This window comes from Podarcis bocagei (assembly GCF_964188305.1).
Source record: "Podarcis bocagei genome assembly, chromosome: 6".
Classification (NCBI taxonomy): domain Eukaryota; kingdom Metazoa; phylum Chordata; class Lepidosauria; order Squamata; family Lacertidae; genus Podarcis; species Podarcis bocagei.
Genome location: NC_138130.1, coordinates 101,484,131 through 101,508,958, shown reverse-complemented (window position 1 = coordinate 101,508,958; position 24,828 = coordinate 101,484,131). Strand labels below are relative to the sequence as shown.

Below are 24,828 nucleotides of genomic sequence, written 5' to 3'. Positions count from 1 at the left end.
TCCTGTAGATTGCAGGTCAAAATGTAAACCACCTCTAGTGCTTTGGTTAGAAAGGCAGGAAATAAAGCTAGGAAACAAACAAACAATTTAGCATCTCCTTCCATCTCTTGGTCACTTTCCAGCGTACACAGACTTTTGTCCTCTAGAGGGGGAACACCGAGAGAGGGAGGGGGCAAGGTGGTGAGGACCGGGAAACCAAAATTAAATTTCCACTCTCCATCTCTGCATATGGCTCTGTCTCTGGCTGAAAGGAGCCCAAATGTCTTGACACAATGATGGAAACCTAGGGTAGTCAAAAATAAGCATCTGAAAGAACAGAGAACACGTACATTTCCAGATTCATTTACACCAGGGATAGGTAAGCCAGATGCAGCTGAATTTCATCCAGCCCTCAGGGTCCCTTCCCTGTGACCAGGTGGGTGGGAAAAGGGCTTTGGCACCGAGTGTACACTTTCTGCTCCTTCCTCTGCAAGAAGGAAGGCCAAGGGGGAAATTTGGCAGCAGACTCGTGCTCCTTGCAAATATGCAACAAACTTTGCAACTGCATACGTGGAAATTTTCTTTTTTTGGGGGGGGGGAGCAATTGCATTTTGAAGTTTGAGGCTTTTTATAGCTTTTAAAGCCTTTAAAGTAAGGCTGTGATGGCCTGGGATTCGGACTCGGAGGCTGAACCCGAGGGATCCCAGCCTGCACAGGAGTCCCCGCTTCCAGGACCAGCTGAGGGAATGAGCCTGAAGGGTCCTCACCTGTGCTGGGTCCTCAGGTACAGGCACCAGCTGAGTCTGCTCTGGCTCCTGAGGGGATGGAGGACCCATTGCCTGCAGGTGCTCCACTCTCAGCCCCGTCAGGGGAAACTGAGGTTGCCTCTGGGTCCGGTAACCCTCCAGCCTCTCCTGAGCTGCAGAGGCTCAGGGCAGAGAGGCGGAGGGAACTAAGTTCCCGCAGGAGGAGTGCTCGCCTCCAGGCCAGGAGAGGCAAGTCACCTGTGGACCGGGGCCGCCCTATGCCTTGGGGCAGATAAAAGCCCGCCAGCCCCAGTCCCAGGTTGCGGGAGCAACGTTGTTGGTAGCCTGTTCCTGTCTGCACCCTGTCCTGCTCTTCTGCCAGAGTTCCTGACCTCACCTGACTCCCTGCCTTGGACCCAGCTTCAGCTTTGATGGACAGCCTCCATACCGCACCCTCGACCTCGGACTGGACTCAGACCTCGCCGCACGGTTAACCCTCGGGACAAGCACAAAGGCTTTCTGTTCAGCCTTACTGGCATTCTTAGGCTGGGGCTGCCCAGTGCTTTTCGTACAACTGCGTTCCCTCCAACACCTCAGGTCTCCCAAATGGGGTGTGCATCTTCCTGCCCGCGCTCCTGCATGAGTCATGTGATCCGTGCATAGCTGTCAACGCTTCCCCTTTTTAAAGGGAAATTCCCTTATTCCGAATAGGATTCCTCGCAAGACACAGGAAAAGTTGACAGCTATGGATCCGTGCGAGATCACAGTACCCAAATGACGCGCATTTTCCAGGGACACGCTTGCATGCATGTTTTGGGGTACTGCACAATATTGCAGCCCCCTCGGCACCCTTTTTTGGGTAGGGAAAACGCTTTTCCAAGGCAAGATCTTGGCACGAAGATCACAGCACCCAAAACAACCTCCCTGTTCTCTCGCGAGTGTCCCCTTTCCCCCGGACATTTGCGGGGGGCGCAATTAGGATAGGTGTAGTGTGTAGGGAAAGCCTTGCTTACAAACCTCAACGATAAAAAAGGGAGAAAAAAGGTGAAATCTGAGTGGAGTTACTTAGAATTAAACACACAGACCTCTGTTTCCACATGCGTGTTTGATTTTGTGCAATAAGACTGGCCCGCTACTGGAACCCGACCCATGACGTCTGGGTGATGTGCTCCTCAGCAGAGAAGCCCCCCTGCCCTATGTGTTCATAGACATATCCCTACCCCCACCCCAAAGCAGCAAACATTCAAGAAAGCATCTTGGCAAATCTTACATCCTCCATTCCTTCTATATGCGACTCAATCTCTTGCACAATTCGGGCGTTCCGTTCCACCTCTTCGGCGCTCCTCATCCCTTTGTTGATTCTCTCAGCCACCTGCTTGATGCTCCTCTGAGCTTCCATCAGGAAGGGGTGGTCAGGGTGGGCTTCGGGCGTGTGCTTGAGAAGGTCCTGGTGGGAGAAAGCGCAGCGGAAATTATATAATAACAATATAATAATAATTTATTATTTATACCCTGCCCATCTGGCTGGGTTTCCCCAGCCACTCTGGGCGGCTTCCAACAAAACACTAAAATACAGTAACCTATTAAACATTAAAAGCTTCCCTGAACAGGGCTGCCTTCAGATGTCTTCTAAAAGTTTGGTAGTTATTTTTCTCTTTGATATCTGGCGGGAGGGTGTTTCATAGGGCAGGTGCCACTACCGAGAAGGCCCTCTGCCTGGTTCCCTGTAACTTGGCTTCTCACAGTCAGGGAACCGCCAGAAGGCCCTTGGCGCTGGACCTCAGTGTCCGGGCAGAACAATGGAGGTGGAGACGCTCCTTCAGGTCTACTGGACCGAGGCCGTTTAGGGCTTTCAAGGTCAGCACCAACACTTTGAATTGTGGTCGGAAAGGGATACATATGAATTTACAAGCTCATTTGACCCTGGACTAAGCGCATTTTAGGCACATGCTTTTTGGCCGGAAAACCGCATTGCAGAATTGAAAGGAGCGCAACTTGCGAAAGGATCCCGGGTTTCGATTTGCCCATCAGAGCTGGAAAGTGTGACGCAGGTAGATCTGCAAATGCATGTTGTTGTTGTTTAGTTGTTTAGTCGTGTCTGACTCTTTGTGACCCCATGGACCAGAGCATGCCAGGCACTCCTGTCTTCCACTGCCTCCCGCAGTTTGGTCAAACTCATGCTGGGAGCTTCGAGAACACTGTCCCACCACCTTGTCCTCTGCAGTCCCCTTCTCCTTGTGCCCTCCATCTTTCCCAACATCAGGGTCTTTTCCAGGGAGTCTTCTCTTCTCATGAGGTGGCCAAAGTCTTTCTTCTTTCAGTCCATGGGACTCTCAAGAGTCTCCTCCAGCACCATAATTCAAAAGCATCAATTCTTCGGCGATCAGCCTTCTTTAGGGTCCAGCTCTCACTTCCATACATCACTACTGGGAAAACCATAGCTTTAAGTATTCAGACCTTTGTTGGCCAGGTGATGTCTCTGCTTTTTATGATGCTGTCTAGGTTTGTCATTGCTTTTCTCCCAAGAAGCAAGCTGTCACCATCTGCAGTGATCATGGAGCCCAAGAAAGTATATTGAATCCCAAATCCGTTCCACCGTTCCCTAGGCGTATTCTCAGTCGCCGAGCCATGCTTGAGGTCTTTAGAATTTCTGTGGGCACATCCATCTCTGAAACCTTAGCCGCTTTCCTTGCAACCAATTCCAAAAAACCCACCTGCCATTCCTGGAGCGCAACGGTGCCCGCTGGGGGGAAATGGCGTCCGATCTGCTCCCTGGAAGCAAAGAACGAAGGCAAGGCCAGGAAAAGACGCTGCCTGCCTCTCTCCTCTGGGGCTATCCATCACGGGAAGAGTAAATAAAACTGGCTGGTTAATGGTCTGGAGGTAAGCGCAGAGCAGTGGAGCTCACGAGTAATTGGTGGTTTTTCGGTGCCAACGGGGTAGATGTGGATATCAATCAGGGAGGACCGAAGGCCCATCAGACAGAACCTGGGCAGGCAGAATGTTATTTGTGATGTTGGCAACATGGCCCGACAGGCAGACTTCTGGGGGCACCTTCCTCTCTCGCCCTGACCTAGCCACTGTGATCCACGCGACGGTCACCTCCAGACTGGATTATTGTAACTCGCTCTATGTGGGGCTGCCCTTGAGACTGACCCAGAAACTCCAGCGGGTGCAGAATGCCGTGGCGAGGCTCCTTACGGGGTCCCTGCCATGGGAGCATATTCACCCAGTGCTTTTCCAGCTGCACTGGCTCCTGGTGGAGTACAGGATCAGGTTTAAGGTGCTGGTTTTAACCTTTAAGGCCCTATACGGCCTAGGACCCTCGTACCTACGGGACCGCCTCTCCTGGTATGTCCCACAGAGGAACTTACGGTCTTCAAATAAAAACATCCTGAAGGTCCCAGGCCACAGAGAGGTTAGGCTGGCCTCAACCAGAGCCAGGGCTTTTTCGGCTGCGGCTCCATTCTGGTGGAATTGACTCCCTCCTTTGGCAATCCTCACAGAACTCTAGCCTAATCTGACCGGAATTAATTTTATAATGAAATGATTTTAGAATGTTTTATCATTTTACTGTTGTTAGCCACTCTGAGCCCGGCTTCGGCTGGGGATGGCGGGATATAAATAAAATTTATTATTATTATTCCAAGCATGCCCCAGCCTCCCTTCGCTGGCATATTAGGAAGTCCCCTGACATATGGTTCATGAGAACCCGCCAAAAAGATCTCTGCCTTCCATCAGTTCTCTCTCTGATGCAGCCTGACTATACGCCGATCCATCTCTTGCTAAACAAACATTCCCGGCCGGAAACGTGATTCATCCCATCCTCCTTCCCAACTGAACGCCCCCCCCTTCCCGGGAACACGGTTTCCTAGAAACCTGCCTGGGGAATTGGTCTCTCTCACTGCTTCAAATGCCGGGAATTCCACGGGTTCTGACATTTGCTGGCAGTTTGTAAAATCGGAGGAGGCTCGGAGGGAAATGTCAGGACGTCAGGACGTATTTTATATATATATATATATATATATATATATATATATATATATATATATATAATTTATTAAAGTTTCAAAAAGAGGAATTACATAAAAACAAAAAATACAAAGGTAAAACACAAAAATAAAAATACAAGAAAAATACAGAATAAAAAGTAAGTACACTTACAGAAAAAAGGAAAAAATAAAAAATAAAAAAATCAATCTTTCCATATCTTACATTCATATCCTTGTTTCCCTGACCTCCTCATACCTCCCTTTTTTGTGTTCCAATTCAATTAATTAATTCAGCAATTTCTTTCCCTCATTATCCTGATCTTTAATCTTAATATATTGTAACATTAAATTTTTACCTATTTAGAAATCCAATTTTCCATATTCTTTTATATCATTACAGCTAGAAACCACTTAACTTCAATCAAACATCATTCTAACATTCATTAATTTTGCAATTCGATGGCAAGTCACGGGTGGGAAACCTGCGGTCCATCTAGTCTGACCCCACGCAAGGCAAGAAGCCTTTGCCCAACGTGGGATTCGAACCCACAGCCCTGAGATTCGAGAGTCTTGTGCTCTACCGACAGAGCTATCCCAGCCTTAATACGTACCGTAATAACAAACGAAAACAATAGCCCACCCACAGTTTAGAAGGCCCTAGACTGCTTACCCAAATCCTAGAATCCTAGAGCTGGAAGGGACTTCTAGAGTCATCCAGTCCAACCCCCTGCAATGCAGGAATCTCAGCTAAAGCATCCAGGACAGATGACCGTCCAACCTCTGCTTAACAACCTCCAAGGAAGGAGAGTCCACAACCTGTCAGAAAGTTGTTCCTGATGTTGGAATCTCCTTTCTTGTAGCTGGAAGCTGTGGGTTCGAGTCCTACCTTCCAGAGCAGGAGAAAACAAGCACGCTCCCTCTTCCATGCGACAGCCCTTGAGATAGTTGACGGTGGCTATCCTATCTCCTCTCAGTCTCCTCTTCTCCAGGCTAAGCATCCTCAGCTCCTTCAACCGTTCCTCATCAGGCTTGGCTTCCAGACCCCAGATCACCTTGGTTGCCCTCCTCTGCACACGTACCAACTTCTCAATACCTTTCGGTCCAGTATACCTGAAGGAGCGTCTCCACCTCCATCGTTCTACCCGGACACTGAGGTCCAGCGCCAAGGGCTTTCTGGCGGTTCCCTTCCTGCGAGAAGCCAAGTTACCAGGGCCTTCTCGGTAGTGGCGCCCACCCTGTGGAACGCCCTCCCATCAGATGTCAAAGAGAACAACAACCACAGACTTTTAGAAGACATCTGAAGGCAGCCCTGTTTAGGGAAGCTTTTAATGTCTAATACGTTATTGTATTTTAGTGTTCTGTTGGAAGCCGCCCAGAGTGGCCGGGGATAAATAAATAAATAAATAAATAAATAAATAAATAAATAATAAATATTATTCTCAAATTGTGATGCCCAAGCCTGGGAGAAGAGGGATGTTTTTGCCTGGCTCCTAGAGGGATGTAACGAAGGTGACAGGTGAGCCTCCCTGGGCTCATCATCATCCTCATCCTTGAGTTCTGGCCAGAAGTTGCCCATTCTTGCTGCCAGCCAACTCAGCGCTTTTGCTAAGTAAGAACAGGGGGCACGGAAGCTACGCCAGGTCAGACCTAGCCCTGCACCCAGTTTCCAACAGGGGCAAGCCAGCTGGCTTCTGGGAAACCCACAAGAAGGGCACGAAAGCCACGTCACTCCCTTGCTGCTAGTTCCCAGCATCACATATTCGCGGCTATAGTGCTCCTGAATACGGATGCTCCATTTTGCTATTGCAACTAACAGAAGAGATTTTCTGGGGGGGGGGGTCCCTCCTTCCCACAACCCCCTTTTTAAAGCCAGCTGAGCCACTGTCTACCATCACAACAAACGCCACAAGCAAATGGTGCGTTGCATACAGAATTCCCCCCCAGTATGTCTCAATTGCAGTTTTTGCTGATAAAAGCGTAGGGGGGACAAAGGGCAAACTTCACCGGCCGAGAACTTCAGACATTTCCCACCAAGCTTCTTGAAAACTGCCGGCAAATGTTTGTTAGCTTATCTTTTTATACACAGATATAAATATATAGCGTGCACACATATGTTTATATAGTAGGAATCCGCCTAGTGTTTCCTAAGATCCACGTTTCTGGCGGCCCCGCCAAAACCTTGGACAGTGTTATGTCTGGGGCGAGCCATATATTTAGGATGAATATACCCTGCAAAAATGATCTATAACCGAGGGAAGCACTAACTTGGTCCAGATTCAAAACCTGAGATTATCCAGGCCGGGGGGAAAGGGAGGCAGCTGTTGATCAGCCCTCTAAAATCAGAAAGCTGGGCTCAGAAACCCATCAAACTATATAATTGATTTTTGATTGTTATTTATGTTTTTGTACTGTGTTTTGTGCTGCTTTTATAATTAAGTGTTTTAAAGTGTCTTAAATTTGTTGTTAGCCGCCCTGAGCCCGGCTTTTGAACCGAAGGGCGGGGTATAAATAAAAATTTATTATTATTATTTATTATTGTCAAGCTGCTCTTTTTCACTGGTCCTGCTCTAACGCCTTTTGCAAGTGAAGCTCCTCCCATCACTTGCCGCCACGCCAGGAAAAAGGAACAAAATGGCAATAGTTTCAGTTGTAGCTTGTCAAATTTGGGCCTAAATTGTCCTGGGTTTCAATCTCCAATGGCAGGGGCTGGAAATGTCTTTTATTTAATTTATTTATGCCCCACCTTTTTCCTCCAAAGGAGTTGTAGCTCTCCCCTCCATCTCATTTAATAACCCCCCCCCACAACAACCCTGCAAGGTGCTGGCAAAAGGCTCCTGGCAAAGGCTGGTTCGCACCTGATGTATTTTTACACTTGTCTAGATGTTGGTCGAAGAATGGATGCTTTTGAATTCTGGTGCTGGAGGAGACTCTTGAGAGTCCCGTGGACTGCAAGAAGATCAAACCTATCCAGTCTTAAGGAAATCAGCCCTGAGGGCTCACTGGAAGGACAGATCCTGAAGCTGAGGCTCCAAGACTTTGGCCACCTCATGAGAAGAGAAGACTCCCTGGAAAAGACCCTGGTGTTGGGAAAGATGGAGGGCACAAGGAGAAGGGGACGACAGAGGACGAGATGGTGGGACAGTGTTCTCGAAGCTACCAGCATGAGTTTGACCAAACTGCGGGAGGCAGTGGAAGACAGGAGTGCCTGGCGTGCTCTGGTCCATGGGGTCACGAAGAGTCGGACATGACTAAACGACTAAACAACAACAACAACAGATGCTGGTTAATGGCACAGGAGCAGAGCCAGAAAGGGGGGGGGGGATGGCAACCCTAATGGAGACGGTTTCATGCACGCCTAAAAGTTGTGTGTGTTTGTGTGTGCGTGTGTGTTTGTGTGTGAAAAGAATTGGCAGTTTCCTCATTCTCTCCAGATGCAGAGAAGCTTCCTACTGGCTTAAAGGCTTGGCGTTTTCCGAAAAGACGTCAATCCTACCAAAGCGATCTCCCACACGCTCTCTCCAAATGGCACGGAAAGGACAGGTTGCTTTCTTTCAAAACAAAGAAATAAATAAAACCCACTGGAGTCACAGAAAAGGCTCTCATCTGTCTTGGCCTGGCTGTCTACTTCTTATTCTTTGGCGATCATTCGTAGCCGAGTAAGATTGTCTTCCATAAGCATGGTTATAACAATGAGTCCGTAAGTGACTGTGGAGGCCAATTCTGGATCCACATGTCCTTCTACTTATCAAGGATGAATCCTGGCTTGTTAACAACAACAACAACAACAACAATTTATTATTTCTACCCCATCTGGCTGGGTTTCCCCAGCCACTCTGGGCAGCTTCCAACAAAAGATTAAAAATACATTAAAACACCAGACATTAGAAACTTCCCTAAACAGGGCTGCCTTCAGATGTCTTCTAAGCGTCAGATAGTTGTTTATTTCCTTGACATCTGATGGGGGGGGGGCGTTTCCACAGGGCGGGCACCACCACCAAGAAGGCCCTCTGCCTGGTTCCCTATAACCTGGCTCCTCGCAGGGAGGGAACCGCCAGAAGGCCCTCGGAGCTGGACCTCAGTGTCCGGGCTGAATGATGGGGGTGGAGACGCTCCTTCAGGTCTACTGGGCCGAGACCGTTTAGGGCTTTCAAGGTCAGCACCAACACTTTGAATTGTGCTCGGAAACATACTGGGAGCCAATGTAGCTCTTTCAGGATGGGTGTTGCATGCTCTCGGTGGCCGAGACAGTCACTTTGTCATTTGGGTTTTTGTTAAAAATAACCTAGCAAGTTTATAGTCCTTAAGGTTGCAGTTCTAAGCATGCCATGCCAGGAGCAACAAGTTCCACGGACCTTGCAGGGACTCGCAGGGTGAAATCTACACTGTAAGCCCTTCAGGATTTCTGCAAGTCTTCCTTGGTCAAGAAAGTTGGCTGAGCAGCAGAATAACAATATGGGAACGGTAGGGAAGGGGCTGCGGCACAGTGGTTAGAGCGTCTGCTTTGCACATGGAAGACCCCAGCTTCGATGCCCAATGGCATTGCCACATAGGGCTGGGAAGAGACTCATGTGCCTCAGATCTCAGACAGCTGCTGCCACTCAGTGCAGACAATACTAGCTGGACCAAGGGTCTGACACAGCGCGAGGCCACTTCCCGTGTTGCTCTTCCTTTCCCAATGGGCTTCGGAAATCTTGCGGCCGGGCTTTAGAAAGCCAGGCTGCTGATCAGGCGTGACTAGAGAGAAACCCAGTGTGGAGTTAGTTGTCAGAGTGTCAGACTAGGCCCCGGGAGACCAGGGTTCGAATCCTGACTTTGCGCTGCCGGAACGACGTAAGTGCAGAGATGAGGAGAAGATGCAGTCCCTGCTAAGGAGGAATGGCAGGCAAAATTAACGGACCATGCAGAAATGGCAAAACTTACTGAAAGAATAAGGAAGCAAGAGAAAAGAATTTTTAAAAGAAGAATGGGGGAAATATACAGAGTATTTGAATTATTATTATTATTTGGTCAACAATTAACTGCATTAGCAGGACTAATTTAACCCAAGCAGTTATGACTACAGTGGTACCTCAGGTTAAGTACTTAATTCGTTTCGGAGGTCCGTTCTTAACCTGAAACTGTTCTTAACCTGAAGCACCACTTTAGCTAATGGGGCCTCCTGCTGCTGCCACGCCGCCGGAGCACATTTTCTGTTCTCATCCTGAAGCAACGTTCTTAACCTGAAGCACTATTTCTGGGTTAGCGGAGTCTGTAACCTGAAGCGTATGTAACCTGAGGTACCACTGTATTAAGCTATTAGGAATGTAGAGAAAAATAATTATAAGGAACGAAAGGGGAGATTTAGTAGTGAAAGTGATTCCTGAAGAAACCATGAAGGGAAGTGGGGAGGGAATTCAAACTATGTATGTATTTTGGATGGGTTTTTTAAAAAAATTGTTTGTGAAGTGAAAGTGAAAATTTAAAAATAAAATACATTTTTGAAAAAAATCAAATCCTCACTTCAGGTAAGGGACTCTCTTGGGTGACCATGGACCAGTCACGGTTTCTCAGCCTAGCCTACCCCTCAGGGTTGTTGTGCAGACAAAATGGGAAGGAAGAGACCCGTGTGTGCCACCTTGACCTCCAAATAGGGTGATAAAACGCTGCGAACAAACAAATAAAATGGTTTGCTGCAGTACTTTGGTTTGTGAGGACACGGACCACGAAGGATCTCGTTTCTCTTTTCTCTGGTGGCCTCAGAGCTCCTGAATGAGTAACTGTCTCTTTTCCTGGAATCGGATCCAAGCCTGGGCTCTGAATCATAGGCATGCGAAGTATTCAAGGAATGCAGCTTGCCGAAAAGCAAGCTGTCATCTCAGCCCACCATCCGGGGTCCAGGCAGCAGAACAGCTGGGCTAAATTGGACAACTTCTCAGGGCAAATAGAAGTTCGCAGCTAGCTGCCAAGTTCCACTGAAATCCGGTGTCCCTGCAAGAACACATCAGAGCTCTTCCATTCATCCCAACTGGGTTTGCCAAAAAGGTCCTTGAGAATTAACCCGTTTTTAAAAATAAAAAAAAAGCCAAAACAAAACTGGAAAGATGCAAGCATCCTATTTCCTCTTTGCAGTAAATATTTGCTGGGCATTCGCTGAAGCGACTCCATTCAAGGAGAGTCGAGAAGCAGAATTCTAAAATAACAAGGATGGTGACTCAGTGTAGCTGCAACACAGATTGTTCCGCAAGTCTCTTGACTGGGCAGAAACGTTTTGCACCCTGAGAAGCAGAGCTTCCAGCAAGAAAACAAAACAAATGTCAAGTTTTTAGCTCTTTGGGTTGCTAAATATCTATTGCACTGTTCTCTGTTCCTCTATATCAGAAGCTGAATACTGCCATCAGTTAATAATAATAATAATAATAATAATAATAATAATAATAATAATAATATGGCAGAGACATCACCTTGCCAACAAAGGTCTGTATAGTTAAAGCTATGGTTTTCCCAGTAGTGATGTATGGAAGTGAGAGCTGGACCATAAAGAAGGCTGATCGCTGAAGAATGGATGCTTTTGAATTCTGGTGCTGGAGGAGACTCTTGAGAGTCCCATGGACTGCAAGGAGATCTAACCTCTCCATTCTTAAGGAAATCAGCCCTGAGTGCTCACTGGAAGGACAGATCCTGAAGCTGAGGCTCCAAGACTTTGGCCACCTCATGAGAAGAGAAGACTCCCTGGAAAAGACCCTGATGTTGGGAAAGATGGAGGGCAGAAGGAGAAGGGGACGACAGAGGACGAGATGGTGGGACAGTGTTCTCGAAGCTACAAACATGAGTTTGACCAAACTGCGGGAGGCAGTGGAAGACAGGAGTGCCGGGCGTGCTCTGGTCCAGGGGGTCACGAAGAGTCGGACACGACTGAACGACTAAACAACAACAACAACAACAACAACAACAACAACAACAACAACAAATAATAATAATAATAATAATAATAATAATAATAATAATAATAATTTGAATTTCTTATTTCTTCTTTGGCAATCACTCGTAGCTGAGTAAGATTGTCTTCCATGATCACGGTTTTAACAGTGAGTCCGTAAGTGACTGTGGAGGCCAATTCTGGATCCACACGTCCTTCCACAGTGGGGACACAGGTTTCTGGGCGGGAGTTGATCACGGTGTGGATTTGCCAAGCGTGCCTTCCTCTTAGCACGTTTCTCCCTTGTGTCCTGAGTTCGAGTGTCTTCAAACCCCTGACACCTTTGGTAAAGGCTGTTCTCCAACTGGAGCGTTCGCAGGCCAGTGTTTCCCAGTTGTCTGTGTTTATGCTACATTTTTTCAGATTTGTCTTGAAAGAGTCTTTAAACCTCTTTGGTTAACCACCAGCATTATGCTTTCCATTTTTAAGTTCAGAATAGATTAGTTGCATCCACACAACATGACCAGTCCAACAAAGTCGATGTTGAAGAATCATTGCTTCGACACTGGTGATCTTTGCTTCTTCCAGTACACTGGCATTAGTTCACCTGTCTTCCCAAGTGATGTGTCAAATTTTCGGAGACACCGTTGATGGAATCTTTCCAGGAGTTGGAGATAGCGTTTATTTGAATTTATACGCCACCCTATGCCCTCAGGTCTCGGAGCAGTTCAGCAATTAGTAACAACAATTTATGAACAGCAATTAATAACCAGGCCTCTTGGACTCACCTTGACCAGAAGTTCATAGCGTGGAATCCGCTGAACCGGCTTAATCATGAGGTCTGAAAGTGCCTGCTTTTCTTTGTTTTCCCTCATGCTTTGCTGAAAGAACATGAAGATCAGGTGTTATTTTTTTTTAAAAAAAAATACTTTTCAGGTTTATACATTTCAATAATTTTACATTCACTTTAACATTTCAAAACTTGACTTCCTTCCCCCTCTATCTTTCTGCGGTTCCTTGAATTTATTTTTAAATATTTTCTGCATATCCAAATTAACTTAAATTGCTCATTTATTCATCAACTTTAGGGCAACTGTTTAAGGCATATTTTTGAAAGCTTTGTGTATAGATTTTTACATTAGTGTAACTTTTAAAAGTCACTTGTAATAGGATGAAGAAGGTTTCAAAATTGGATTACGTATATAGTGGTACCTCTGGTTGCGAACGGGATCCGTTCCGGAGTCACGTTTGCAACTTGAGCAGAACGCATCCCGTGGGTCGCGATTCGCCGCATCTGCGCATGATGTCATTTTGCGTGTCTGCGCATGCGCGAGCGGCAAAACCTGGAAGTAACCCTTTCTGGTACTTCTGGGTCGCCGCGGGATGCAACTTGAAAAAACGTATCATGAAGCAAACGCAACACGAGGTATGACTATATCAGATTTTATGGACGTGCATGAACAAGTATATTATAATGTAACCAAAAGGGGGAGTAGAGGGAAGTTGACAAAAAATTATGGTTTAATTTGGATGTGACCCCCCCCCTGTTTTTTTCATTTTCTTATTTTTTAGAAACCCCATAAAATGTTATATATATATATATAAGATTTCTGTCCTACCTCCAGGAACTTCATAAACGCTGGCCTGGCTTCCTTGGCGATCCTCACAGCATCTTTGGCGTTGAGGAAGTTATCGATGTAGGCAGAATAAATGTTCACCAGGATGTCTTTGGAAAACTGGGGGGAGGAGCGAGACAAAGGCTTCATGAGACAAGCAGACATTTCCCTCTGAAGTCGTAGAAAGTGGGGAGGTGGGAAAACACAGAATTGGGGAATTTCAGCCCCTGGGGATTATCACTTTTCAAACAAGCAAACGCGAATTAGCATTGCTGATTGACCAAGATGTATAAGAATAGTTCAGAGGTCAGCTGGAGGTGTAAAAATGGGGTAGGTACTTTTATGCACATGTGGTGAGATTGTAAGATAGGAGAATTTTGGGACACCATATACAATGAACTTAAAAAGGTATTCAAACTCTCATTCACAAAAAAAACGCTGAGGCCCTCCTATTAGGAATTACATCAGTGGAAATTAAGAAAAATCTTAGACCACTTTTTATGTACGCAACCACAGCGGCTAGGATTTTGATAGCAAAGAACTGGAAAAGTGACAACATCCCCGCAGAAACTGACTGGCAAGCAAAAACGATAGAATATTTACAACTCAGAAGGATGACAGGGAGATTTAAGAAGAAATTCAGTACAGAAAGTTAATGAAAGATTGGATAATGTTTAAAGATTATCTTAAAAACTACTGTGATAACGGTAAACTCCTGGCAGACTTAGAATGAATCTTGAAAGACAGAGACAGTATATGAAAGAGTATTCTGGATAAGAAACGGGAAAGTTAAAAAGTAATAATGAACTGTGGACAGATGAACAAAATGTAAAATAGTACAATGAGAAGAACCGGAAGTTGGAATGTAAAAAAGTGAAAAGCTTCTGGGAAATGATATATAATGAGATGAAAAAAATGTTGAAATATACATTCATAAAGAAACCAGAAGCATTTTTACTGGACATGGTAGGAAGTGATATAAATAGAAAAGAATGTAAGCTGTTTTCATATGCAATGACGGCAGCAAGAATATTATTGGCACAAAAATGGAAGCAAGAAGAATTACTGACGAAAGAAGAATGGAGGATGAAATTAATGGACTATGCAGAATTAGACAAACTAACAGGAAGGATTCAAAATCTGAGGGACCAGAAATTCACAGAAGACTGGTGTAAATTTACAGATTATTTGAAAAGTAATAGTGATGTTCAAACTACGTTTGTAGGTTTGCAAGACGTTTTGTGAGGTGAATTATTGGAACTATTGTAAAAATGGATAAAGGGGAGGATGATTAGTTAAGATAATTAAAGGCAATATGAATTTAAGAAATGCATAAGAAGTAGTTAAAACGGGGGATCATCAGAGGTGATGGGAGTAAAAAAAAAAGATTGTATAAGTGGTTTGTGGTATGTATTATAATTCATATGTTAAAATTAATAAAAATTATTATATAAAATAGAGAAGAACCGGAAGTTAAAATAAAAAAATAAAATTATTATTAATTAATATAATAAAATATGCCAGAAAACCCTGCATCCTTTGGGCTAAGTAACCCAGGAAAGCCAGATCTCCATCTCGAATACCGGCTCCTTGATCAGAGGTTGTGTGTGTGCGTGTTGTCGGAAAAGCTGAACTCACAGACTTCACCAGGATGTCCCCCACTTTCTGCTTCTCGCTCCAGCTCTGCACGCACTCGCTGATCTGCTCCAGGAACTCCTCGTGGTGATCCAGCAGCTCGGGGATCTGATCAAAGATCTCGTCCACCAGGGCGGGATCGCAGAGGATGGCGTTCTCCGGCAGCTTCAAGGGCTTCATGTAACCCTGGAAAGGGAAGGAGAGACGGAAAAGCAGACATTTAGGAGACAGGAAGATGGCCGATACCAAGACCCATCCAATTCAATACCGACTGATTGATTGATTGATTGATTGGTTGATTGTATTTTTACGCTGCTTTTCATTCAAATAAATCTCAAAGCGGCTTACAACGGATAAACAACCATAACGTAATAAAACATAATAGCACATCGCGAATACAGCATATGTCGTATGAAAAAATTAACAGATTTTCAATGAAACAGTTGCAATCTATAAAAGAAAGCTTAACGAAACAGCAACTAAAAAATAAGCTAAACCTCACAATTATTGGCAGGTCGTGCGATTAACAAATCAACGCAGCGTTTAGAATCTCTAAAACAATATTAAAAACATTATCAAAACTGCAACTAAAAATATAAGCTGAACGCTGAGTTCATTCACACAATCTGTGCACCCCTCATGACTCATAACCTTTCACTCTGTTCAGTTCATTAAAATACACATAAATGCACATACAGTGGTGCCTCGCAAGACGAAATTAATCTGTTCCACGAGTATCTTCGTCTAGCGGTTTTTTCGTCTTGCGAAGCAACCCTATTAGCGGCTTAGTGGCTATTAGCGGTTTAGCAGCTATTAAAGGCTTAGCTGCTAAAAGGCTATTAAAGGCTTAGCGGCTTAGAAAAAGGGGGGGAAGCGAAAAAAAATCTCAAGACTCGCAAGACATTTTCGTCTTGCGAAGCAAGCCCATAGGGAAATTCGTCCTGCGAAGCGCATTGAAAAACGGAAAACCCTTTCGTCTAGCGGGTTTTCCGTCTTGCGAGGCATTCGTCTTGCGGGGCACCAATGTATGTGAGAGTCCCATGGACTGCAAGAAGATCAAACCTCTCCATTCTGAAGGAAATCAGCCCTGAGTGCTCACTGGAAGGACAGATCCTGAAGCTGAGGCTCCAATACTTTGGCCACCTCATGAGAAGAGAAGACTCCCTGGAAAAGACCCTGATGTTGGGAAAGATGGAGGGCACAAGGAGAAGGGGACAACAGAGGACGAGGTGGTTGGACAGTGTTCTCGAAGCTACAAACATGAGTTTGACCAAACTGCGGGAGGCAGTGGAAGACAGGAGTGCCTGATGTGCTCTGGTCAGATTTGTGACGTAGAATATGCTGGTATATACGCGCGTGCGCGCGCGCGCACACACACACACACACACACACACACACACCTCTCTTCTTCAAGTGGGTGACATCCAGATTTTCTGGACTGCAACACCCATCTGCCCCAGCGTAGCGTGGCTGGTGGGAGCTGCTCCCCAAAACGTATGGAGGGCACCAGGTTGGGGAAACAGCTCTCCAGAGTCCAAGGCAGAAAAGTCTCCTTTCCATCACCTGCTACTTTTCCATAGAGATGCTCTATTTTGCCTAGGACCTCTTGCAAGCAAAGGAGATCCTCTGCCATTGAGCTGGTGTCAGCACTGAAGAGGCGAGCAGTCGAGTTAACTTTTTATTCAAAAATACAGGCTTACAAGCAGAGAGTTCTCAGGACAGGACCGGCCCCTATAACACGGTTGCCAGAACTGACAGCCCTTGCATCCCTATTCTCTCTCAGCCAGAAGTTGCCCAAGCAGGAATTCACACTCTTTGTTCTGCCAGATGCAAAGCTTTCTGAGTCCTTCGCTACAAGGCTGGAGGGGAGCCTGATACAGATTGAGGTTGAATCCTGACAAGACAGAAGTAGTGTTTTTCGGGGACAGGAAGTGGGTGGGTGTGGAGGACTCCTTGGTCCTGAATGGGGTAACTGTGCCCCTGAAGGAACAGGTGTGCAGCCTGGGAGTCAATTCTGTGTCCAGGGCAGCTGTCTACCAGCTCCATCTGGTGCGCAGGCTGAGACCCTCCCTGCCCACAGACTGCCTCGCCAGAGTGGTGCATGCTCTAGTTATCTCTTCCTTAGACTACTGCAATGCGTTCTATGTGGGGCTACCTTTGAAGGTGACCCGGAAGCTATAACTAATCCAGAATGCAAACAAAAAATTCCTTCCAGTAGCACCTTAGAGACCAACTAAGTTTGTTATTGGTATGAGCTTTCGTGTGCATGCACACGTCTTCAGATACTTCTTCGTGCATGCACATGAAAGCTCTTACCAATAACAAACTTACCGTATTTTTCACCCTATAGGACGCACCGGCCCATAGGACGCACCTAGGTTTTTTTTGGGGGGGGGGAATAAAGGGGAAAAAAATTATTCCCCCGCCCCCAGCCGCGGCTTCAGCGTGCCCCACACTCCAGGCAGCAGGCTGCTATCCACAGCCTAGGGAGCCCTGTGGGAACTCCCGCTGGGCTCCCAGGGCTTGCGGATAGCTTCCTGAAGCCTGGAGAGCAAGAGGGGTCAGTGCGCACCGACCCCTCTCGCTCTCCAAGCTTCAGCGAAAGCCTGGATTCGCCCCATAGGACGCACACAGATTTCCCCTTCATTTTTGGAGGGGGAAAAGTGCGTCCTATAGGGCGAAAAATACGGTAGTTAGTCTCTAAGGTGCTACTGGAAGGAATTGTTTGTTTGTTTGGACTACGGCAGACCAACACGGCTACCTACCTGTAACTAGAACAAGTAATCAAGTAAGACAATTATGGTTAAAGCCCAAATCTTTGAATTATAGACCATTGAAGCACAGAGCAGGCTAAAAGCTGAAGTTACAACGTACAACTAAAGTTAGGCCAGCTTCAAACCATGGTTTATGTTACAGTGGTACCTCAGGTTAAGTACTTAATTCATTCCGGAGGTCCGTTCTTAACCTGAAACTGTTATTAACCTGAAGCACCACTTTAGGTAATGGGGCCTCCTGCTGCTGCTGTGCCACCGGAGCCTGATTTCTGTTCTTATCATGAAGCAAAGTTCTTAACCTGAAGCACTATTTCTGGGTTAGCGGAGTCTGTAACCTGAAGCGTATGTAACCTGAAGTGTATGTAACCCGAGGTACCACTGTATTGGCTTGTTTCCCTAAACCATATAGTTAAGCCTAAACCACATTTTAAGGTTAGCACGTAATGACACACTGATGAAACACGGTATAGACAATTAACAAATCATAATAATAGGTGTAGTGGATTGGAGTTACTTATGCGTAAACTGTCCCCGTTGGGGAGCTTAATTGCCTGGGTTAAACCGTCCTGACTGCACAGCCCATCTCAGCGTGGCTGCCTCAGTCGCTAGCAGAATCTGTCTGTGGGCATTTCTTAAACCTTTTCCAGCATAAAAGCTGTTTGACCCCCAGTCGTCTCCGCCTCTCACTGCGCGGGAGTCTCCTGCGCAGGTAGGGCGTGGGTAGTGGAGGACCAGTGCTCTCCTCACTGATGTCCAGGGAAGAATCCCGGAGCTCTTCCCCCTCTTCTCCCATTTGCCCTCCTGGATCCTTGGTGTTACGCTGATTTCCTTCCCCCTCTACCAAGCTGTGTCTCCCCCTGGTGCTAGTACCTTCTCCTGCAGAATCGGGGAGCCTCTCCTTCTCCTTTTGCTCTGATGTCAGTTTCCTGACAATAGGTAATCAAAAACAGAAATGAAAGCGGAGAGGGACACTGGGTGCAAGTCAAGCTAACCCACAGTTTAGTGTTACATTCAAAAGAGACCAAAATCTTGGCTGCTTCCACTGCAGCTATATAACTTTCCAAAGGTGGAGGAAACGTTCCGCATCTCGTAGGTATTTAAAAAGCTAATCAAAACTGGATTGCTCCTTTTGCTGCCCTTGTCTCCCCTCTTCAAAGATGTCATCTCTGAATGAGTCAGGAGCATTTCCAGGAATTTCACTGTGCCGTATTAAAGGCTCCGGAGCTGTAATTATCTTCCCCTGTCCTTCAAGCCCACAATGCAGCTGCTCTCTCTAGCTCTCCTCTTCGGCGAGTCGATGGGTTTGTCTTTATGCCATCCAATTACAGTCCCCTTGTCCCCTGCTTGAAAAAAGCCTGGCACCACAAAGGTTGGCACGCCCCGTCCCGAGGCTTCCCAATGACGACAACGCAGAATTCTGCATAAACGCAACTTTGAGCAAATGCCGCCGATCCAGGCTATTGACAGTGTGAATCAGACATCCAAAGAGTGAAAACCAGGACCTTATTCTCTGTCCCTGCTAGGCCTGGGCTAGATATATCCATATACAGTCCTACCTCGGGTTACAGACACTTCAGGTTCCGTTTTTTTGGGTTAAAGGTAAAGGTAAAGGTAAAGGGACCCCTGACCATTAGGTCCAGTTGTGGCCAACTCTGGGGGTGTGGCGCTCATCTCGCTTTACTGGCCGAGGGAGCCGGCGTACAGCTTCCGGGTCATGTGGCCAGCATGACTAAGCCGCTTCTGGTGAACCAGAGCAGCGCACGGAAACACCGTTTACCTTCCCTGCCAGAGCAGTGCCTATTTATCTACTTGCACTTTGACATGCTTTCGAACTGCTAGGTGGGCAGGAGCAGGGACTGAGCAACAGGAGCTCACCCCGTCGTGGGGATTCAAACCGCTGACCTTCTGATCGGCAAGTCCTAGGCTCCGTGGTTTAACCCACAGCACCACCACCGAAACCCGGAAGTACCAGAACGGGTTACTTCCGGGTTTTGGCGGTTACACATGCACATAAGCGCTAAATCGCTTTTTGCGCATGCACAGAAGCGCCAAATCATGACCCGCGTGTGCGCAGACGCGCCGCTGCAGGTTGTGGATGCTGCGGGTTGTGAACGTGCATCCTGCACGGATCACGTTCGCAACCCGAGCGTCCACTGCATCGCCCAGGACTGGTGCAAGGGGCAGACCACGAGGATGGCTTTGCTTAGCGGTGTATCGCTGGCGAGACTGCCATTTCCTGAGTCCCTCTGCTCCCTGCGCCCAGCACGGTGAGGGGGGGGGGAAGCTGGAGACAGAGGGACTCCAGAGAAGTGGCCGTTTCGCCGGCGATATACCGCCATTGCGTTCCGCCCTCATACTGCTGCAGAGTGAGAAACAAGCTGCGTTGCCGAGGTGCCGATACAGCTTCAACAACCCCAATGTCCCTCCAGATTGAGCACGCTGGGGGTGTGTGGGGCTTGCTGGACCAGATGAGCTTGACCAGGGGTCAGCATACTTTTTCAGGAGGGGGCCAGTCCACTGTCCCTCAGACCTTGTGGGGGGCCGGACTATATTTTGAAAAAAGAAGAATGAAGTCCTATGCCCCACAAATAACCCAGAGATGCATTTTTAATAAAAGGACACATTCTATTCATGTAAAAACACGCAGATTCCCGGACCGTCTGAGGGCCGGATTTAGAAGGCGATTGGGCCGGATCCAGCCCCCGGGCCTTAGGTTGCCTACCCATGGGCTTCATCTTATCCTATAGGAAGCTGCCTTATTCTGAGTCAGAACATGGGGACATTTGACTCAGTTTTGTCTACACTGACTGGCAGTCGCTTCCCAGGGTTTCAGGAAGGGAGACCCTCCCTTATCAGGAGATGCTGGGGACTGAACCTGGGACCCTCTTCATGGAAGGCAAATGCTCTACCTCTGAGCCACAACGCTTCCTCGATGGAGTAAAAAGGAGGGCAATGTGGCAGCTAGACTGGTGACTGGGAGTGGCCGCCGAGACCACATAACACTGGTCCTGAAAGACCTACACTGGCCCCCAGTATATTTCCGAGCACAATTCAAAGTTTTGGTGCTGACCTTGAAAGCCCTAAACGGCCTCAAAGGCCCAGTAGACCTGAAGGAGCATCTCCACCCCCATCGTTCTGCCCGGACACTGAGATCCACCTCCAAGGGCCTTCTGGTGGTTCCCTCATTGCGAGAAGTGAAGTTACAGGGAACCAGGCAGAGGGCCTTCTTGGTGGTGGCGCCCGCCCTGTGGAATGCCCTCCCATCAGATGTCAAGGAAATAAACAACTATCTGACTTTTAGAAGACATCTGAAGGCAGCCCTGTTTAGGGAAGCTTTTAATGTTTGATGTTTTGTCGTTTTTTAAATATTCTGTTGGGAGCCGCCCAGAGTAGCTGGGGAAACCCAGCCGGATTAATAATAATAATTATTATTATTACTACTACTACTACTACTACAGTGGCACCTCAGGTTACATACGCTTCAAGTTACATACGCTTCAGGTTACAGGCTCTGCTAACCCAGAAATAGTACCTCGGGTTAAGAACTTTGCTTCAGGATGAGAACAGAAATTGTGCAGCGGCAGCACAGTGGCGGCAGGAAGCCCCATCGGCTAAAGTGGTGCTTCAGGTTAAGAACAGTTTCAGGTTAAGAACGGACCTCCAGAACGAATTAAGTTCTTAACCCGAGGTACCACTGCATGATGGTTTACAGATGAAAAGGACTCAGGGCATTAAATAAAAAGTCTTATTGCACAAAGGAGGTCGAGAGAGCCTGGCCTTCGGAAATGGTGAGTCTGTTTTCCGTGAATTAGAGACTCGAAGCAGAGGGCGAAGGGTACGAAAATAACCCTCCAATTTTCACACTTGAGAGTTGCGGTGCGTGGGAAGGATTTATTGTACGTGGACCAAAAGGGAGGCGAAACAGCTAAGCGCCCCCCCCCCCAATTTGGACAATTGAAAAGGCAGAAATAGATTCCTGTGGAATCAAAAATGCCGCAGGCACAAAAACGACTCATATTGCTGCCTCAGAGCAAAGTCACACCTGCAAATGAATCGTGGGGAGGCAGGTCTTCCCAGTCAGATAGCATTTACACACACACCAAAGGGGGAATAAACCTGAATGCAAGTTCCCTGACAACTTGATCCCCAGCGCCGTCATCCCTGGTGCTCTGCTCTCGAGCCCCGGATCCCGTGGCAACGGGATGCAGTTGCCACGGAGACGAGCGCAGGCTGGGTTTGGGCTGACAAAAGCTTCCCAGTGCCCGGCGTGGGTCGCTCTGCCGAATTAGGAATGAACAGGTCTTGTTTCCGGCAGCCCTGCTAAGGCACCGCAGCCAAGCAAGGAGTCGCAGAGGGAGAGAAGGGCGCGCTTCTTGGTTACAGAGAAACTCCTGGGCATCGCTCAGCCAAAAGTGCTCAGAAATCCCCGACAGACCTCTCTGCGGGTAAACCAGGCACCCCTGTCCGTATTGCTACTTTGACTTTTAAAAGACATCTGAAGGCAGCCCTGTTTAGGGAAGCTTTTAATGTCTGATGCATTACTGTATTTTAGTGTTTTGATGGAAGCCGCCCAGAGTGGCTGGGGAAGCCCAGCCAGATGGGTGGGGTATAAATAATAATAATAATAATAATAATAATAATAATAATAATAATAATAATAATTATTATTATTATTATTATTATTATGTAATTTATACGCTGCCCATCTGGCTGGGTAGGCCCAGCTACTCTGGGCGACTCCCAACAAAATATTAAAAACCCAATAAAATATCAGTCATTAAAAACTTCCCTGAACAGGGCTGCCTTCAGGTGTTTTCTAAAAGTCAAAGAATGTAAGAACATCCTTGCAGAATCAGGTCAAACACACCCAGTTCCCATAACCTTCCCTCATCAGACTTATTATTATTATTATTATTATTATTATTATTATTATTATTATCATCATCATCGCCATTATCATCATCATCATTAGTCTTATTGGTTAGTGATTTAAATCAAAAAAATCAAATATCTTTAATACGGTCAGTGACCAGGAAGCAATTTATAAAATATGACATTAAGAGTAATATTGTGCTACAAGTAGCAGTAAAAATATGGCCAATTCTCAGAATTGGTGCTTATATTTATGACCAGGTTTCAGGTTTTAAGTTTTTAAAATTCAATTCAGGAGTCGCTACTGTTTATTATCGTTCTTTCGATGTTTACAGTTTGAACTCCTTTGTAGACATCGTTGCTCGTCTTATTCTTGTTGCAATGTAACAGTACTTTGCCACGGACCTGTTAATTTCGGGCTCTTTGTCAGCTAAGAGGTGTCTGATATAGGTGTCGTTTGTGCTACGAGGTATTTTCCTCAGAATCGGTTCGATCAGCTCTTTTCTTGAGTCTCGATATAATGGGCAGTATAAGATGACATGCCCAATGGATTCGATTTCATTGCTGTTACAGGGACATAATCTTTGTTCGATCGGTATTTTATTGTATCTTCCCTCTAGAAGAGCTGAAGGGAGAGCGTTGAAGCGGGCCCTGGAAAATGCCCATCGGTGTTTAGCGTTGTCTAAAACTTTGAGATAGTTCGCTAGATGGGGCCTTTGGGAATTGTATAGAAGTTTATAAGTTATCGGAAGTTGGTTAAAGTCATTTTGTCCCTGAGTCTTTCTTTGATTATGTTCTTGGCCCTTCTCCCTTCTAAACTTAATAAATACTCTGGGGAGAGACCATATGTGGCCAGTTTTCTGAGAGTGCCCTTCAACCAGCTAGATTGGAATTTGTCAAGAAGCATCAGGGAAAGTAGTCCAACCGGCGAGTTGTTAAGTCTTAGCCAGGTGCGTAAAAGTGATTTAAATCAAGTCTTACAGACTAGTTATTTAAATCAAGTCTTACTGGCTAGTGATTTAAATCGATTTGATTTAAATCAAATGCACCCTGGCCACACTAAGCCAAGCATCTTGGCCTGTTGTCCTCATTTGCACTCCTGCACTGCAGGGGGTTGGACTAGATGACCCCTGGGGTCCCCTTGGGGGTCTATGAACAAAGTGGAGCCACCTGGCAGCAGGCACTAGAACGGCACTCATTCCCAGCTCACCGTAACTTCCAAAAGAGGTCTATTATCACGGTTGTTTCATTACTTCCTGACAGTAAGAGCTGTTCGACAGTGGAATTTGCTGCCAAGGAGTGTGGTGGAGTCTCCTACTTTGGAGGTCTTTAAGCAGAGGCTTGACAACCATATGTCAGGAGTGCTCTGATGGTGTTTCCTGCTTGGCAGGGGGTTGGACTCGACGGCCCTTGTGGTCTCTTCCAACTCTATGATTCTATGATTACTCCCCAAGGGGGCGTACTCAGTTCTCCCCCTCTCACAACAACCCTGAGAGGTACATCGAGCTGAGAGGAGACCATTACTGGCCCGAGGTCATCCACCCAGGGAGCTTTATGGCTGAGTGGGAATTTGAACCCGAGTCTCCTGGGACCTAGTCCATGGGTAGGGAAACTAAGGCCCAGGGGCCAGATCTGGCCCAATTGCCTTCTAAATCCAGCCCGCGGACGGTCCAGGAATCAGCGTGTTTTTACATGAGTAGAATGTGTGCTTTTATTTAAAATGCATCTCTGGGTTATTTGTGGGGCATAGAAATTCGTTCATTTCCCCCCTCCAAAATATAGTCTGGCCCCCCACAAGGTCTGAGGGAACGGGCTGAAAAAGGTTGCTGACCCCTGACCTAGTCCATCCACTATACCACACTGCCGTTCTGCAACCAAACAGCAAATGCAATGAAAAATGTGGTTGAGATAAGCAACGCAAAGGTTTAACAAGGAAATTTGGTACAGTGGTGCCTTGGTTCTCAAACGCCTTGGTACTCAAACAACGTAGAACCCAAAGACTGCAAATTCAGAAGTAAGTGTTCCGGTTTACGAACTTTTTTCGGAAGCCGGCTGCTCCGTTTTGAGTGCTATGCTTCTGTTTTCAGCGCCACACTTCCGATTTGAATGTTACGCTGAGGTCTCTCTGTTTTTGCTATTTATTTTGCGTTTTTGCGGCTCTCTTTTTTGTGTGACTGTGTGGAACCCAGTTCAGCTACTGACTGATTGATTGATTGTGTGACTGCAGTACATTGTTTATTGCTTTCATTTTATGGATCGATGGTCTCGTTAGATAGTAAAATCCATGTAATTGCTGCTTTAGGGGTTGTTTTAAAAGTC

General features: G+C 46.6%; 1 protein-coding gene across 1 annotated transcript in view; it reads right to left on the bottom strand.

Moving 5' to 3' along the window:
• ARHGEF17 (Rho guanine nucleotide exchange factor 17) overlaps positions 1-24,828 on the bottom strand; it is a 197,123-nt gene that overhangs the window by 45,752 nt on the left and 126,543 nt on the right. The window contains exons 3-6 of the mRNA XM_081197266.1: positions 14,867-15,049; positions 13,232-13,348; positions 12,401-12,493; positions 1,996-2,172 (exon numbers count right to left, since the gene is read on the bottom strand). Of these exons, the coding sequence (XP_081053392.1) occupies positions 1,996-2,172; positions 12,401-12,493; positions 13,232-13,348; positions 14,867-15,049 (570 nt within the window). The remainder of the gene's footprint in view (positions 1-1,995; positions 2,173-12,400; positions 12,494-13,231; positions 13,349-14,866; positions 15,050-24,828) is intronic.